This window comes from Acipenser ruthenus, chromosome 25 (assembly GCF_902713425.1).
Source record: "Acipenser ruthenus chromosome 25, fAciRut3.2 maternal haplotype, whole genome shotgun sequence".
Taxonomy (NCBI): Eukaryota; Metazoa; Chordata; class Actinopteri; order Acipenseriformes; family Acipenseridae; genus Acipenser; species Acipenser ruthenus.
In genome coordinates this window covers 16,943,530-16,958,196 of record NC_081213.1, presented here as the reverse complement: position 1 = coordinate 16,958,196, position 14,667 = coordinate 16,943,530, and the positions used below count along the sequence as shown (strand labels likewise).

General features: G+C 37.7%; 1 protein-coding gene across 1 annotated transcript; it reads left to right on the top strand.

Annotated features, from left to right (window-relative positions):
- The first annotated feature begins 59 nt into the window (after positions 1-59).
- On the top strand, positions 60-10,210 carry LOC117414120 (proline and serine-rich protein 2-like). Its single transcript, XM_034023845.3, has 5 exons — positions 60-303; positions 5,500-5,635; positions 6,349-6,466; positions 6,552-6,581; positions 7,790-10,210. Exons 2-5 carry the CDS (start codon positions 5,555-5,557, stop codon positions 8,368-8,370), a joined length of 810 nt encoding a protein of 269 aa, XP_033879736.2. The 5' UTR covers positions 60-303; positions 5,500-5,554; the 3' UTR covers positions 8,371-10,210.
- The last annotated feature ends 4,457 nt before the right edge of the window (positions 10,211-14,667 follow it).

Sequence of the window (14,667 nt, the reverse complement as noted above, 5' to 3'; positions counted from 1 at the left end):
AAGGTAAGCCACCTTAAACTAGGAGAGCCCTGTATTTGCCTGCAGCTCATAGAAAACAAGACACACAGAACACCTGCCAGTTCTAAACAAACACGTAATCAGTCTGTGCTTCGTTGGGATTTACTTAGAAGCAGACAACGAGACAGAGAAAGGTGCATCCGACGCGTGGCTGCTGTTTAGATGGGTGGCGTGTTCCCGTGTTTAGAGAGATTCTTTTTAGTTTTTCTAATGCGACAGGTTACTGAAGTTCAAAATGAAAACGACAGTTGCATGCCGAAATAACTAATGTAGTAAAATATAAAGGTAAGTTGATTCAATACTTCTTTAAAAGCTTTACATGTCGTGCGTGTTATTAACGTCCACTGTCACCGAATGGCATCATCAAAGTTTGTGGAAAGTTGTACAATGAATTACTATTTTGGGAGCATAAATGCTATGTTATATATCATTTATTTATTTATTTATTTATTTATTTATTTATTTATTTATGTATGTCAAACAAACAAAAGAATATTAATAAAACAGTTGTAGTGTGATAATCCATCACGGAGTTACACAGGACCTGTTTAAAGAAAGCGGTGAAGAATGTTTAATCCGCTTTACCCTGGACATGTAATCCATGAATAGTGAGTATGTATTCCGTGGGCTATACGTAAAAGTGTTCAAGGATACAAGCAGGACTTGGCAGCAGCACTTGACAGTATAATATATTCACAGCCTTCACGTTCAGTTCAGCTGATCCAATGGCAGATGGAAATGCAGCCTAACATATGGGTATGGAAGATATTCTGATTGGTCGCTATGATGCTGTACTCCACATACAATCTAGAGAGGTATTTTATGAAAAGCTCTCCGGTAACATGGGCTGACAACACGGGATCAGACCACACACACACACACACACACACACAGATTTTACAACCATATAACCACCTGCTGGCAACATTAAAGCATTTTAATAATTGCTGAGATACACCAGTACACTGGGTAGAGATGTCGAATTGAATCCATTTTAACAAACCAATTTTCCTTTCAGTCGTTTATACTCTGGGAGTCTGGTCACAGTTAAAATGCATTTAGCCCTCAGTAAATGCAAATACACAAGCATACTGTGCAGCATACATACATAAAAACAATGCTCAAGAGTGTCCCTTTAAACAGGGATTTGACATTCAAATGTTCCACTGCAGAGGAATAGACAAACAAGATTTGTTTATTATGGGGCCAGGTCTTGCACAGGTTCCAGATCAAATATCATGAAAGAGCAGCTGTATAACTAGGTTAGTGAAGGCACTGCAGAAAAACAGCCTTCTGTTATACAATACACCAGAGGAAAAAATAAATACCAAACGGTTAAAATGATGCTGTCACCAGCCTTGAAACAGCCTTTACCCCACCAAGACCCCTTACTTACTAAATATCTCGGTATCCCTGAATAGTCATCATCCTTTGAAGAACATGTTTCTGCAGTGGTGACGTCCAGTATAAAATGGAGCAGCAATTTTGTCAGTCACCAATACAGGAACATGTTTTGGATTAAAATGAAGTGGCCCGCACAGTCATTCTGCATTATTATTATTATTTATTTCTTAGCTGACGCCCTTATCCAGGGCGACTTACAATTGTTACAAGATATCACATTATTTTTACATACAATTACCCATTTATACAGTTGGGTTTTTACTGGAGCAATCTAGGTAAAGTACCTTGCTCAAGGGCACAGCAGCAGTGTCCCCACCGGGGATTGAACCCACGACCCTCCGGTCAAGAGTCCAGAGCCCTAACCACTACTCCACACTGCTGCCCCGCATTGATAGTAAAGTGATCATTATTGGGGTGCCACTGTACCTGTGGGATTTTAATTAAAATATTTTGGATATTATTAAAAAGGGGACTATTATATTCAATGATACCAATGTATTTAGGGAGCAAGAGGCATGAGTAGGAATAAAGGGTGATATTGTGGGGGAGCCTCACCATTTACTTTGTTCAGTACATGATAAATGCATTCCCACACAGAATGAATCCTGCATTGCACAGGTGGCCTACTTTGTTTATTAGTAAAGCCCTGTGAAATTCGTTTTATTTTTTGTTTTTCACAAATTTCATTGTATTTCATTTTAGCCACTAAAAAGTGTTTTATTTTGTTTTATTACAGATACACATTTATAAAATAACTCAAATAGATTATATTAAAAACAAAGGATACATTATGTTTTAACTATATATTTATTTTTGATTATTTTGACATAAACAGACCTAGCAACAGAAAAATAATTACGTTACCATAATTTCTCATTAGAAGTCCCCCACTATTTTTAATTAACTGCCTATTTACAGTAAATACTGCCCATGCCTTCTATAAAAATACAATAAGATAAAATAAAAATACAAAAATACTTTTATTACTGCACAATGAAAATCAAATCAGCATGAAGGATATTAAATCAACAATCACAAAAAATGGCTTAATTCAGAATATTGTATAATTCAGCATCAACTCAAAAAGCAGGTTACTGAAAGAAAATGTGGATATTTTACGCATGTGTTCATAAAGAGCTTCAATTTAGCACAAATATTCAAATTAAGAATTAAACACAAGCATACAACAGAACTCTACGTTTTCTTTTTTAATGGTTTGTCGCCTATCACTTGGAATCAGTGAATACTGGTTGCAAGTCAGTGAAAACCACAGGGTACACGAGACAAGAAATCACGGTATTGGATAAGCTGGCATTCTGGCACTTGAGCCCAAACAGCATGTCAATAATATCTACAGAGCCGTCAAAATTATTCTGAACTGCATCTTTCACACTGTCACTTAGTTTCATATACCGCAACACAAACTAATGTATTTCCACTTCCCTCAGCAGTGGCACAGTCACAATACATTCCTACAAAATATTTGTATCCACTGATGCCCGAGTGGCTATCTCCAGTGGATTAAACTGTTGACCAAGAGAAGTCAGGAGCGATTCTTTGCAGCGTTGTTTAATTGTTATGCACAGTTTAGGCATTTTAGAAAGAAACGTCTCTTCCATCACAATTTTAATACCAAACGACTCGCTCCAAATTATACATCTGCGCAAGTGCTAGTCAGAGCTTCCATTTCCCTTCAGACAGTGTCTGTGGTAACGGCTGAGCCTTGACAACTACGATTGAAAGTATTTTTTTAAAGTATTTTTTATATAAACCTCCGTATTTAAAAATGTGTTTCTTTCATTTTATTTTGTTTTAGGTATTGAATTTTATATTATTTAATCCTATTTCGTATTTGTGAAAAACACAGGGCTCTATTTATTAGGCAGTTCATCAAGGTTAGTCTATTTTCAGAGACTACTGGCACTATAAAGGTGACTTGAAAGCAGCCGGGGAACTCTTTTGCTGAGAGCCAAGTAGTTGTTGCTAGAATTTGCTGCAGGTAGATCAGCTAGAATAAGCGCCGAACTCTCCTCAGGTCAACACTGCTTTGATAAAGCATCTTATTCCCTTGATACTCCACAACAGCAATTAAATGAACATCTTAATTTGCAGGTTTTCGATAGAGTGAACGCAGGCTGCATTTGTAACCCCCCAAAGGACTGCATGACAAATTGAAAACTATTTCAATCAATCCATGTTCAAGCAATACATGATGCATAAAAGAATTTCACAGCAACAAATTATTGAGGGTCTTGTCATGACTTGTATATTTCTGTGCCAGTCCCTCTGTATTGCGACAGTCGGCTTTCAGTTGTGATGTTCAAAAAGTTCCAGTTCTATTCATTTGCACGTTTATTAACAGGGCTCTGTGGAGTAGAGACAGACATAGGCCAGAGGGTAGAAGGCACTTCTTTACACAGATAGTAGCCAAGTTGTTGATACTGAATCATTGGGATCCTTTAAGACCCGACAAAGGTTAGCGATCAGTCAGCAACTAGGAACTGGATAAGCACTGATGGACGGAATGGACTCCTCTCACTTGTAAATTTTGTTCTTAAGTAAAAACACATATTGGTCACCGTTCTCTTCTTTGTTCCCTCAGTATTCCAGACTCAAGTCAGTTCAAATTACAGATGGGAACAACAGCAATGCTGGTGAACAATATATACAAATACCATACGTTTAAAATATGCCTACAATAAGTCCTCATTCTTCATATGGGCCCATATTCACAAACCTTTTTTTAAGGACTGTTGCTTTGATAATGAAAATAAACCTCTAACCATCTCTAGAACAGTTAAAAACATGTTTCATGATCTGCAAACTTGATTTAATTAAGTTTTTATACAGTCCCACAAGTGGAATTATTTTTGGTGTATATTCATGTAGCATTTTGAAGACTGGTTTCATTTGTTGTCTTGTTGTTTATCAGGTAAAACCTTAAACCACAAACCTTATTAATATACCCTCTGGATTTGGCATAATAACTTCCAGGTAAAAGATTCACAGTCCCCCGAGGAGTACTATCAGCGATTTACATGATGTAAAGTTACCACTGGAGAGGTCGAACATGTTGACTCTCAGCGTAAATTGGAAATGACGTCGTAATCTGGATGTCTAATTGAATGACACATCAGCATGGGAATCACTCTAATTAATTAGCCTGTGTGTGGGTCACAGCTGCCAACAAAAAAGAAAACCCTAATTTGCATGTCATGTCCTCTCATATAGGTGTCATTTCAGTGTTCTTAACATCTGAATACAGCTTCTGAAGTTCATGTACCAGATTTGTACTGTATATTGTAATGTTCAAAGTGTTTCAATGCATCATCAAACCCTAGCTGGTTAGAATACAGTTAAAGAGGGAACACAAGTTTGGATCCAAGTTTGCCAAATGTACTGAATTAGTTGAATTGTATAGTATCTTACCCAATATGAAATTCCAGTGTGATTCATACTGTATGAAAACAGTATAAATATAAACTGTACCTTGTCAGGTAAATGTGGTTCCTGTGTGTTGTCCTTTTTTCTTCTTCTTCCAATTCAAGAGTTTTTTTTTTGTGTGTATGTTAGGACAGTTCCACACAACTGGAACTGCTGCATTCAGGAAGACCCCAATGTAAACAAGATGGGAGGCTGTGTGGTCTGGTGGTTAAAGAAAAGGGCTTATAACCAGAAAGTCCCCGGTTCAAATCCCGGCTCACTCACTGATTCACTGTGTGACCTTGAGCAAGTCACTTAACCTCCTTGTGCTCCGTCTTTCGAGTAAGACGTTGTTGTAAGTGACTCTGCAGCTGATGCATAGTTCACACACCCTAGTCTCTGTAAGTCGCCTTGGATAAAGGCATCTGCTAAATAAACAAATAATAATAATAAAACTGGTTGAATTGATCAAAAACACAATAACATGGACCTTGTTAGGCTGACCAAGTCTTTTGTGGTGCTTAACCTGGGCACACACACACAGAGGGTCCTCACAATGGCATAACCTATAGGTTAAAGATATCTGACCTAAGCCAGCACAAGGGTTGTTCCGACTTTGTTATGTAACTCTTCTTGTTTTGTTTTCCAATTCAGGGTAATGAACCAGCAAAACTAGCTAAGAATTGAACAGGACATAACTTCTTGAAAGATGGATTCAGTTTCAGATCCAGTCTGTATAAATGGAGAGGAGAATGGAGAGGAACGGACTGAGCCTGCTAATGAAGAGCTGGTAAGCTAGTTTATATATCTGAACTGGTATGACGTTATCAACTATGAGAAGCTAAACAAGGTTGTGCTGGGCCAGTACTTGGATGAGTGGCCTCCAAGGACAATCAGGTACTTCAGAAGGGTTTTTATTGGCTCAGTAAGGGGCACTCTTCCCTGGACTCTGCAATGATCTTGGGAGGCACTGTGCTGTAGGAGGTACATCCTTCGAAAGAGTATAAAATTCATCATTTTTAAACCTTTATTCAGGGTATACAGATTTCTCAAGAAATGGTTTGACGGGAAGTCGTCATCAATGTTGAACATGAACAAGACTTCTAGTTGTAACGTTCATCATTTAATTTCTTTTAGTGTTGTAGGTCACACGGGAGTATGTATTTAAATATTTCTTTCTGGTGTTAAGTTGTTGCGATTTTTTTTAGATTTAAGATGTAGGAATACTTCTGTAAACTGTGATGCTTGTTGTTTTGTCACAGCCATCACAAGTACACGTAGGTTGACGCTCTTGCAGTTTTCAAACATGTGTTTTGATGTCTGCTACAACACTGGGTTAAGAAGCCTTGATCATTTCACCTGAAGAGTCAAGGCAAGACAGCTTGAAGACACACCCCTGTTTACATCATTATATTAGACCCTACGATGTTTTAAAATGAAAACACAATGACACGTGTAACGTGGGATTGTTTGTCTCCTACATACCTTGTTGTTCATTTTTAGGATGAAGACATTTTCAGTTATCTGTCTAACGAAGAGCAGGAATGTCTAAAATACCTAATGGACACCATTGATTCCTTGGAAGCTGATATGGTGGCAGACGATCAAGAAGAAAGGACAGGTACTGTAATATTACAGTGGAGTGATCGACACAGGTCCGACTAGATGAACTGGCATACATTTATACATTTTTCTTTCTCTATCAGGAGGAGCACAGGAAACAGAAACGCTAACAGGTATGTAATGAGTAATGACTAATGGCGAATTCTCCTTTGCTCTCCGATTCTCTAACTCACTGACTACTATTATGGCCTGTGCTTGGTTTAACTACAGGAACTCCACTAGTTCAAACTTCGTAGTCCTAACTCAAACCTAAAATTATACATTTTGGTCTTACAGTGCTAAAGATCTGGTAGCAAGAATATGACTATGTAATGTACCAAACGTTTATAGAGAGGGTAATGATTCTATGATGCAGAGTCTATGTTGGAGCTGGTAGTGTGTTTCATAACCTATTTTGTTAATAAATCTTGATGACATCTATGCATAGAGTTTACACAGAATGGTGTCATAAATTCAAGCCTGTCATTTTCTATACAATTATTTGATTAAATATAAAATTCATGTAGAATCAAAACAATATCCCTAACTTCAGTACTACAAATTCTGTTTTAGACCCACCTTCAGCAGCAGAACACAGTATTAATATGTGACTTTCAGGTGTGTTAATCAAGAGCTGGTAATCCTCCAGGATTAAAGGATTTTAATAGGGGCAATATATAGGGGTAATATAGGGGTAATCCCGGGATAACCACTGTACAATATATAGGGGTAATATAGGGGGAATCCCGGGGTAACCACTGTACAATATATAGGGGTAATATAGGGGTAATCCCGGGATAACCACTGTACAATATATAGTGGTAATATAGGGGTAATCCCGGGATAACCACTGTACAATATATAGGGGTAATATAGGGGTAATCCCGGGATAACCACTGTACAATATAGAGGGGTAATATAGGGGGAATCCCGGGGTAACCACTGTACAATATATAGGGGTAATATAGGGGTAATCCTGGGATAACCACTGTACAATATATAGGGGTAATATAGGGGTAATCCCGGGATAACCATGGTACATATACACAACTCTCCAACAGGTGCTGGGACAAATGAATATATGCACAAAACCGGGGATGAGGCACACACTGTAAAGCATACCAGTCTTAACATACGCCATTGCACACATACATGTCCTACCTAATCATTCTACATTGGTAGCACTTCCTCTGTAAAATATCTGTGGGTATTGGAAGAATACCAGCATATGTATTGATCAAGAGATCGGAGTGTGGCTAAGTGTGTTATCTGTCCCCATATTTATTGGAGGGTAGTGTATAATGTAATAGATCACCGCACTGTCTGTATGTTTTGTTTTTAGACAATGCGGATGATAGGGATGGTGGTCCGAACATAGAACCAGAACAAGAGGAGGTCACCCCCGCTGCTGAGGAACCCCAAAACCCAAATCCAGTCACAGCAGATCACAATCACCAACTTGAAATGCCAACATCTGCCCCGCTGGATATACCAGCTATCCGTCCACAAACCCTGGTCTCTCCACGACTGGCCCGATCCTCCAGCCACCAGCCTGCTCACGTGCGCAAGTTTGACACCATCTTGAGATCAGGAGTCAGCGTACAGGAGCTGCGGGCTCAGGTTCTGGCCCGGTTTAGTGGTACCTGCACGGATGAATCATCAAACCTTCGCGAGGGTCCGCGATCCCCCACTTCTTTATTTCCAGAAGGTTCAGACTTCAATAGCCCAAGGGTCGATGCTCTTCAGAAGCTGGGGTTCCTTAAAACTCCAGAAGAGGCACCAACACCCCCAGGGTCTCCCAGGGAACAGAAGTACTCTCAGTCGCCCCCAGATACGACCATGTCAAGCCCTCAAATGTCATCCACCATTGAGGATAAAGACCATCAGGAAGCCTTAAAGAAATTGGGACTTTTGCAGCAATAACTCAGGCAAAGTTGACTTGATGTAACTCGGATCTCTCTCTGAGATTTTTTTATCTAAAGCAACTATGCAATAGCTCTCTGCAATACCTGTGAGTACTATGCAGTAGTACTCAAGGGTATGCAGAACGTCTCACCACTTGGACCACTTGGGGTTAATATGGGCGTTTTATATTTTTTTAATGTATTCATAAAAGCAGATCTGTAAATTCAGAAAATGTAGTAACAGCTAACAGGATGTGTAAAATAATAATAATAATAATAATAATAATAATAAAAATAATAATAATAATGTTTGTTCCCATTGATTAACACATGTTGTACAAAGTGTTTATGTCAATGAATTCACAACCCCAAATTTAACAAAAAACACAAATCATTTATATATTTATTTATTTTTAAATAATTTATTCAAGAGTAACTTGTGACATATCTAATGTATTATTCTTGTATCATTCAGTCATCACATCTTTTAAAACTGGTAGGTGAATAATTAAGGGTTATGTAATTGTGAAGCATGTGGTTTCAGATGGACAGAAGTGCAGTTGCGTTTGAAATCTAAGATCATTTCAATTACATTTTAGAACATTAATAAAAAAAAAAAAAATCAAAGTAGTTTTAAAATTGCGCACCCACATTATCAAATACATGTTTTTTTTGTTGTTTTGTTTTGTTTTTTAAGTGGAGACCAGTCAACCCATTCAGCTATTTTTACCTCAACTATAATCTCAGATTAGTCTACCCCAATACTGCACTTTGGCCTAGACCTCGGCCTCAGCCTGATGTCTTTGAGGTGTTGACTTTAAATTTGGTCCTCAGATGTATATCCACACTCAACACCTTTTAAAGAGAGTATAGTCACATTCAAGCGACTGCATTTTATTCAGTAAAAAGAACATTTTCTACTGTAATTTACTTTTGCAGCATTTACATTGCTGTAGACAATGGTAAGATTTGCTTACCTCACCATCAGATTTGCCTACCAAATTGAATTCCCCTGATTCTTTTAGCTAGTACACTAGCTCAGACCAGCAGTTTAGGAAGTCATTTATTTAGTTATATAAATCACAAAAATGACATTTCCGAGAGGGTTTTAAATGGCCTGTACTCTTTTGTAAGGCTAACCAAGTTTTGAAATGAGTTCAAACTTATCCCAGTTGAACTCTGAATTGTAAATGAAAAATGTCCCTATAATTCTACCCAGTTTCATATGAGAAATATGCAGAGTGCCATACACATTTATATGTATATATAAAAAAATCAAACAATGTGTTGTTTAGGGTTAGTTTAACATTAGATACATTAGTGCTATCTGCTGGAAGGCAGTGGTTAATACAGCATCATTATATAACCTACTTTTATTTGGAACAGGATGAAGAAGCATTTTATACAAAAAACCAGGGCCATATTCTGTATGTGTATATATTCTGAATATTGTTTAATATAAATATAGTGTACATGCTACCCTTAAAATCAAAAAGTGAGCAGACTGATAAAATGTATCTTGAAAGCAAAACAGCCTTGTTCTGGCTATTGCAATATTTACAGAGCTCAACATTAGGAAGACATAGGATATAGTGCAGCCATGATGGCAGTGCTTTGACCTGCAAGTCTGCAGAGGGTTTGCATTGTGACCATTTTTCAATGATTCCTTCAGGGGAGTTAGGCACAGAAATCTGCAGTACAATCCCAGCAGCAATGTGAAAGCAATAACACCTGGTACTTCTGCAGCGACAGTAAAAGTAGTATTCTTCTGACTTTTGCAACAGCACTTAAATTTTATTTCACAAAACATGTTGCAAATCGAGCAATCTCTCCAAGTGTAATAAAAGGCATTAATACTACCATTGTGGATGAATTCATTTTCTGAGCTAATATTAATCAGTGAGTTACTTCACATGTTCACTATTTGTTTCCTTTCCCCTTAACTTTTCTGATGTTTGACAGCATTCTGGTTCTTATTGCAATTACTCAGGTACTGTCGTTTTATTATTAGAATTTATTGTTCAGGTGCTTTGGTCTTGAGTTGATAAGATCAACCAAAAGGGTCTTTATGTTAGAAAGCGCCAGCACCATCTGGTGGACCTCCTGTGAAAGAATATTTTACAAATGATGGTGCATTTCAGTTTTAAGAGTCTTAACTTTTGTAGTTCTAGCAGCTGTAACCGAGCTGCTTCCACTCGGGTTCGTTTGCCCCTTTAAAAACTTGACCCAGACACAAGAATAGAGTTTTCCAGCACGGTTGCGCTATTTTTTTAAAATTTACAAACACAATAAAAAAAACAAACACCTAGCTCTATTCGAGCAATAACTAAAACCCAAAACAGAAACCTAACCTATAAACAGGACGGCTAAGCCGTTTACCTTCAACAAAACCACACAGGTTTACACTGCACACACTTCTCTCGACTGCTCGGAAGCAGAGCACCTCTTCTGCCTCCTTCTACTCATTAGCCCTGAGCAAACTGACTGCCCTTTTTAAATAGCCTGCACCTGGTTCTAATTTAACAATAGTTACCAGGTTCAGGGGATAATTAAATAATAAAACAATTTAAATTAAACCAAATGTGCATTCGCACTTTTTTTTTTCACGCAGGGAGGATTAACCCCCTCCCTGCTGTGTTACACAGCCTTTTATAAATATAGTTTGGTTTCGCTGAAGCCCTTCACTGACTTTCAGAGAGAAGAAGTCTTGTTTCATAATTATTTTTGTGGTTATCAACATTGCCTTCACTTTTCTAGACGTTTCCTGACCGTTGCTGTCCTTTCTGTGGCCCTGAATGGTGCAATCACTTGCACAGTGATTTCATTGTAGAGCCAGGTTGCCATACTTATTTCTGCTTAATTCATTTGCCAGGTTGCCAATAATGAATCAGTTTACCAGGAATAATTCATATATTAGTCAGGGATCCAGATAGCCTAAATAGTGAAGGAGTTGACACTCTTTGCTACAATTTTCAGGCCAGTGTTTTATTAAAGTTTAGACCCTCAGGGATAAGAATCAAGGGGCCTGCTCGGCTGGAACTCTGGAACTCCACGGTTTCAGACCACTCTTCAGTGCCCCCTTGCCCAAATTCAGATTTACCGGTACCTCCAGTAGTCTGGGGCTTTGGGTTCAGGGATCACCAGGTCCTTGTCGTTGCCGGGGAAGTGGTCTGATAATGTCCATCGCTATGAGCTGCTGTTCGACAAGTGCAATTAACTCGTCCGCAGTTTGAGGGTCGCCTTGATCGACCCACTTCCTCAAAGATGAAGGTAAGTTTCCCAAAAAAATGCTCTAGGAGCTCTAGTAGCTCTATCACACAAGCTGAGCTGTTGATTTATGGTTTCATCCATCTTCTGGCTAAATGAATTAAATCAAACAATTGTGACCTCTGGGCTTTTCCTTCTACATACCTCCAGGTATGGAACCATTGTGCTCTGACTGCAGGAGTGACACCCTCTCTGGCCAGTATTTCGGACTTGAGCAAAATGTATTTGGCAGCTGCAGCTGAAAGTCGGAATAAGCTTTCTGCACCTCCCCGCTCAGGAACGGGGTAACAATGCAATGTGCTGACGGCCAGGCCTCCATTTCCACTGGCCTCTCAGCTGTCCTGTGATTCAAAACTACAAAGAACTTGTGTTTGTTTTGGTTGAGGTAAACCGGTTTAGCCTGTTCCCATATTAGACAAGGCTCTACTTGTTTAGTTAGGAAACCGAGGTGGGTTAGGTTTAGTTTTGTTTATTTTGGTTTGGTTTGTATATAAAAATAAATAAAACACAAGGAAAAGTGTAATTAGAATTGCCAGCAGCATAGAAGTTTCAGTTATGGACAACAGTAATTTACTGCAGAGGACTGACTGAAATGATGCTGTATCTCCACGTAAACTGTTGCTATATATTTATTTGTACTTCTCAAACCTAGTTGCCATGGATCACAGGGAAGAGACTTAAAGTGACTATTAAGGAAAACATAGGGTCCCAAAGCTGCAGAAACTGTCTACAATTTATATTCTTGTTCTTCAAAATAAAAATTAAGGTGATGTTTTTTTGTTAACCCCAGATAGAGATTTCCAGCTCTTTTTGTAAAGAGGATAATTAAGCTTTCATTTTAAATATATTTTACAAGAAATCTAATGAATGTACAGCTATGGCCAAATGTTTGCTTCATAAAGTCGAATGAAACCTGCTGAATAATGTTACATTAACTTAGTGAATTACATACCACTTTGTAGTTTTTTATACTTAATGAAAAACTGACAGAAATTTCAAAATCTCACATGAAATACTGTACTACTATTATGGCTTCCGGGGCAATGCAATTTTGTAGCTTCTTTGATTACATGATGTTAAATAAAATATCTAAATGATGTTAACAATTTAAAAGGTCCTGCATGGATTAGGGCCATCCTATCTCCAAGAACTACTAACTCTGTATATTCCTATTCGTTCTTTGAGATCAGAAAATTTTTACTTGTTCCAAAAGATCACCTTAAATCAACTGAAGCCAGATCCCTTTGTGCGCTTCTGCTTGTGGAACTCTATTCTGGTTGACACTGGGCAAGTTGAAACACAAGTCTAAATTGAAAACATTTTTTAATGTGCTTTAACAAATTGCTTTCATATGACACCATAATTCATATTAAAGGTCTTAAAGGATCCTAATGATTCAGCATCAACATCATGGCTAGGTAACCAAATCCATACCCTTACCGGTCTCTGCGTGAAGAAGTGTCTCCTACCCTCTCTTCTAATTCCATATCCACTTTATTTCCAGTAGTGTCCTCTGGTCCTGGATTCAGTGCTGTGCTAACTGTGGGGTTAACTTTAGGGTTAATTAATAGGTAATATAAATACCGTTTTAAGAAAAAAATAAAATAAAAAATACTCATCTTTTAGATTAATTTATTTTGAGCTGTTTTTATTTAAATGTAATTAAAATCTGTTAATAGTATAACATTTTGACTTGCTAATTAATGTGATAACCAATATATTATTTTAGTAAGTTTCTTAAGAGCTGAAACACGTCCTGACACATTGCAGACGTATTGAAGCTGGGGGTCAGTGATAGCTACTGTACCACCTGCCTTGCCAGATTTGATTACAGGGAATCAGAAGATAGCTAGTGCTCTTGTCTTAATGATTCTCTGTAACAAAGTTAAGAAGAAAGCACCCTAGTTCGCTTTGAGAAAACTGTGCCAAAAAGGCAGGTCTAAAACAAAAGAAAATGAAAACAGTTTATAATACCGAAGTTTGATTCTATGTGAAATATATGTTTAATCAAATAATTATTTTGAAAGAATAGTGAAGAATACATTATAAAGATTTTTATTTTTTTATTTTATCAAACTAATTTGCTTTTATATTGTAGCTGGAACAAGCAAACTGCACAATTTATAGGTTTCATAAAAAAAATGTAAATGAAAATGAAAAGCCTCAGTCTGTTAAAAACAAATATGCTACTTGAAGAGGTGTAGGATTAATTAAGATATGTTGTGCCACCTAAGCACACACAGCATAGAAGTAGTATAGTTACAACTGTATTCATAAGAACATAAGAACAGAAGAACATAAGAAAGTTTACAAACAAGAGGAGGCCATTCGGCCCATCTTGCTTGTTTGGTTGTTAGTAGTTTATTGATCCCAGAATCTCATCAAGCAGCTTCTTGAAGGATCCCAGGGTGTCAGCTTCAACAATTCTCTGTGCAAAAAAAGTGCCTCCTATTTTCTGTTCTGAATGCCCTTTTATCTAATCTCCATTTGTGACCCCTGGTCCTTGTTTCTTTTTTCAGGTCGAAAAAGTCCCCTGGGTCGACATTGTCTATACCTTTTAGGATTTTGAATGTTTGAATCAGATCGCTGCGTAGTCGTCTTTGTTCAAGACTGAATAGGTTAAATTCTTTTAGCTTGTCTGCATATGACATGCCTTTTAAACCCGGGATAATTCTGGTTGCTCTTCTTTGCACTCTTTCTAGAGCAGCAATATTCTTTTTGTAACGAGGTGACCAGAAATGAACACAATATTCCAGATGAGGTCTTACTAATGCATTGTAAAGTTTTAACATTACTTCCCTTGATTTAAATTCAACACTTTTCACAATATATCCGAGCATCTTGTTGGCCTTTTTTATAGCTTCCTCACATTGTCCAGATGAAGACATTTCTGAGTCAACATAAACTCCTAGGTCTTTTTCATAGATTCCTTCTTCAATTTCAGGATTTCCCATATGATATTTATAATGCACATTTTTATTGCCTGCGTGCAGTACCTTACACTTTTCTCTATTAAATGTCATTTGCCATGTGTCTGTTCTGAATGCTG

Bases quoted from the DNA above. Each gene is read 5' to 3' on its own strand.
- LOC117414120 (XM_034023845.3), top strand. From the start codon at position 5,555: ATGGATTCAGTTTCAGATCCAGTCTGTATAAATGGAGAGGAGAATGGA. The intron at 5,636-6,348 runs GTAAGCTAGTTT...GTTCATTTTTAG, and splicing joins AGCCTGCTAATGAAGAGCTG to GATGAAGACATTTTCAGTTA. The intron at 6,582-7,789 runs GTATGTAATGAG...TTTTGTTTTTAG, and splicing joins GGAAACAGAAACGCTAACAG to ACAATGCGGATGATAGGGAT.